This window comes from Panicum virgatum, chromosome 1K (assembly GCF_016808335.1).
Source record: "Panicum virgatum strain AP13 chromosome 1K, P.virgatum_v5, whole genome shotgun sequence".
In the NCBI taxonomy this organism is placed as follows: Eukaryota; Viridiplantae; Streptophyta; class Magnoliopsida; order Poales; family Poaceae; genus Panicum; species Panicum virgatum.
Genome location: NC_053136.1, coordinates 16854540 through 16858484, shown reverse-complemented (window position 1 = coordinate 16858484; position 3945 = coordinate 16854540). Strand labels below are relative to the sequence as shown.

General features: G+C 41.3%; 1 protein-coding gene across 1 annotated transcript; it reads left to right on the top strand.

The window, feature by feature from the left end:
• The first annotated feature begins 293 nt into the window (after positions 1-293).
• On the top strand, positions 294-2949 carry LOC120653372 (FBD-associated F-box protein At4g10400-like). Its single transcript, XM_039931133.1, has 5 exons — positions 294-1059; positions 1150-1184; positions 1369-1527; positions 1623-1776; positions 2582-2949. Exons 1-5 carry the CDS (start codon positions 294-296, stop codon positions 2629-2631), a joined length of 1164 nt encoding a protein of 387 aa, XP_039787067.1. The 3' UTR covers positions 2632-2949.
• The last annotated feature ends 996 nt before the right edge of the window (positions 2950-3945 follow it).

Sequence of the window (3945 nt, the reverse complement as noted above, 5' to 3'; positions counted from 1 at the left end):
TGGTGGGGGGGGCGACAGGTCCCCCGCTTTTTTTCTCTCCAGGACTTGTTGCAAATCGTGCTTTCCCGATTGTGGCACTGACTCCACTCGCAACCTGCCGCCAATCGTGCTGATTCTCCGACACGGCTTCAACAACTCCTTACCCCGGCGCCGCTGCAGACCACGGCTGAAGCCGCCGACGGCCAGGCGAGCGCGGCCGCCCCGATCTTTCTCCTCTCCCGGCCGGTTCACCTGCAACCTTCTCTAATCGTCTGTTGTCGGGCAGCGTGGACGCCCCCTTTCTGTTCGACGGAATGCCTCCGTGGAAAAGGGGCAAGAACGCGCCCGCGGCCAGCGGCCGCGACGGCTTCGACGCGCTGCCGGACGGCGTCCTCGAGCACATCCTCGGCTTCTTGCCGGCGCCGGAGGCCGTGGGGACGTGCGTGCTGGCGCGCCGCTGGCGCCACCTCTGGAAGTCCGCCACCGGCCTGCGCATCAGGTGCACGGGGGATGACAGCAGTGATGAGGAGGAAGTGGAATGGGCGGGCCTGATGAAGCGCCAGGGGTTCGTCGACCATCTGATGGGCCTGCGTGGCCGCGCGCCTCTCGAATCCTTTGAGCTCGTCTTCTGCAGATTCCATTACGACGAGGACATGGACTGCCTGAATCGCTGGGTCGAGCATGCTGTAAAATGCCAAGTCCGGATGCTCAGAATCGAGAACATTGATCAACATCATTTCGGTCAGTTGGAAGACCAGCCTCTGGTTTCCCCGTACTTGGCAAGGCTGGAGATCGTTGGTCTAGCATTGGAGACCAATTTCAATGATCTCTCAAGTTGTCCCTCCCTGGAGCATCTGGAGATTACAGACTGCAATTTTTTCAGTGCTCAGAAGATCTCGTCACAGTCCCTGAAACACCTAATCGTCTCAAACAGCATTTTGGGCAGTCATAAGGTTGCTGTTCATTTCTGTGTTCCCAGCCTTGTTTCACTGCACCTAGAAGGCCATTTCTCCAAGGCTCCTGTGTTTCGGTCGATGCCTTCATTGGAGGATGCATTTGTTAGAGTGGCCCATCGTCACAGTAATTGTTTCGAGAATTGTTATCCTTGTTATCGTCTCACTCTACATGATGAAAACAACAAATGTGTGCTTCTTGAAGATATATAAGAAGCTGAGAATTTGGCCCTGGTATTTGTACCCATAACGGTACGCTTACACTTCCATTTTTGTCTTTGAAAGGTTTTGCTTTTGCATTTCCTCATTATTTATGCTCTCCTACATATATTCAATTTTATATGTTCATAAAGTTGTTCAGCAATCCAGTTATTTAATCACCATATTCGCATTAATTTTTATTCTATATCCACTTCTCTTTCTGCATTTTACTCAGTTTACTTTCAATATGGAAATGAAGCACTGCCCTACATTCCGCAAGTTGAAGAGTTTGTTACTCAACGATTTCTGGTGTGTGCCACCTGACTTCCATGCACTTACTTGGATGCTCAAACATTCGCCAGTTCTACAAAAGCTCACTCTTCAACTTTCTGAGGTATACACTTTCTAAATAATGGACAACTGCTCCCTTGTTAAAAACAAACTATAGGTTATTGATTGGTCTTGATGGAATGTTTCTGTGCCCTACAGGGACCTCAGCATAAATTAGGGATCAAAGGAAGACGCAATCCAAGTGAGATATCAGCTGCAATATTAGGAAACCTGAAAATAGTTGAAGTCAAGTGTGAAGTGGTTGATGAGAGAGTCTTCAAAATCTTGAAGTTCTTGGCTACTCTTGGCATTCATAAGCTAACTAGCAATACTCTTCATATGCACGAAACAAAAAATGTAATGATAGAAATCCTAAGTTCAATAGAAAAATCCTAACTTCATTTGTTTTTTAAAGTAAAAAAAAGTATGCTAACTATTTTTGTCCTTTAATTATGTCCCTTATCATTGGTATCTGTATATAATTTGGGTACGCGACTGTGCCATAATTTTTTCTTGTTTCTTCCTCTTCTTAGTTGATTTTAATTAGAGAAAAGCTCTCTGTTTTGTAGTTAACCATACATCTCTAGTAAGTTTCCCTTGCTTTCGCATTTTTTTAAAATTGGCATCAGCTTAGAGCTCTCGTACTCTCTACTAGTCCATGGTTGTTTTTTTCTTTTCTTGACTCATGATTCACTTGTTGTGTGGTGCGAGTAGCTAATACCATCATATCCAATTTGAATCTTATTTTGTTCTGTTTCTTCAATTTGAGCTTCCGTTTTCACAGTATTTACTGAATTATGTGTTGTGGTCCATATGATTATGATAATTGACTCAGATAGGCTACCATTATTATTTTTTTATCAGAAACGATCAGATGTCACTACTAGAAACTAGAAAGTACTAGTAGTCAATAATTAATCAGTTTTCTAACTAACTGCATTTTAAAAGAACATTTGCCCAATCTTTGGATATCTATATTGTCAACTAAAAAAGCTTATGCACTGAATTCTATTTCTCTCCTGAAAGTGTGTAATGCCCATTATCCCATTCCTGGGAATGTTTTCCCATTTATCCAACAGTAGCACTCAAATCTTTTGTTCTGCTTTTCGTTTTTACAGGATTCAGTTTAGAGGACGTGGATATTTCAGAAGAGAATTTGGAACCATGAGGATTCTGTGTTTGAATCAGTTCTCTAATGTGGTTCACAAAGGAAGAACTTACAATATGGTACTTCATGGGTTGCTTAGACCATTGATATGAAAGTTTTTGTGCCATCTTATGTTATATATTGTACTATTGGTTAATGGTTATGTATATTCTTTTGCAGCTATCTTGTAAAGCTGCTGTTAGAGTACTGTTCAGTTCTCCTCGATCAACTAGATCTAGCTAATGTGTAATTTGATCTAACTTCACGTCTGACACTGCCACACTGGACCCACATTTAGATCCCCCTTTAGGGGCATATCTACTTTTGTTGCTAGCTCTATTAATTGTCCGTATAGTTATTATCCTCTAAATAGACTATTCTGGGAGATTGTGTATCCTTTTTTTAATTTTTGATTGCTTTGTGACGGCGGTTCATAAAGTTACTAAACTAAAACATAGTTATTTTGATTGATTATCGAAAGGCATTGGTTGACCTTGATTGTTTTAAAATATTTATTCTTTCTATATTACTACTACTTGTTAACAGAGTTGTGCCACAATATGTGCACATAGTTTAGGATCACAAAAGAAAGAGTACAAAAAGAAACTACATGTTACGTAGGATGTCGCTGGGCAACAATAATGGGAAACTACATTTTAATCTCTCTTACAAAATTTGTTTCAATTTCAATTCTATGTGATGACTACCAGTTAGGTGACTAACCCTGCCGTGTGGCTGCCGATAGAAAATCTCACCATCTTCAAATGATTGACATTCAGAAAACATGAAAAAAAAATAGCATTCCTGGCATAGGAGAGAGTTCACAGGGGAGATGAAATGGTACTCTTTGCTTATAGCGCGTACGCGTGAGTGGTGAGTCTAGGATGCCAGCATTCTGAGGTGGGAGCAAATGGAAGTCAATACGGCGTGAGTGGGCTGGAGCAAATGATTGACATGGCTCCTGATATTTATGCAATGTACACAGAAATTATTAGACATTGTGTCCACTATATAATATCGGTTCCTTCTTTAGGAATGGAAAGCATTGTACAACCCGTTTGGATAACTAGGACTACTTAGTTTGGTTTTAGCCATCGAACTCTAAAACCGGATATCTTTGGCCATCCAACTATCAAAACCATTCAAATTTGACCATCGGGCTGTTTTGGTAGGTGATTTTAATTTTTTATTTACAATTAAGTCCTTAGATCTTAAAATAATTATAACTTTTTTCCTGTACCTCCAATTTAGGTCATTCTTGTAGTCACGCATTCGTAACGGTGAGCTTTATCTTTTAAAATATTCTTCATACTATTTTATCACTATTTGTTATAT

Coding starts and splice junctions, on each gene's coding strand:
- LOC120653372 (XM_039931133.1), top strand. CDS start 294: ATGCCTCCGTGGAAAAGGGGCAAGAACGCGCCCGCGGCCAGCGGCCGC. Junction 1,528..1,622: donor TCACTCTTCAACTTTCTGAG/GTATACACTTTC, acceptor TGTGCCCTACAG/GGACCTCAGCATAAATTAGG. Junction 1,777..2,581: donor CTTGGCTACTCTTGGCATTC/ATAAGCTAACTA, acceptor TCGTTTTTACAG/GATTCAGTTTAGAGGACGTG.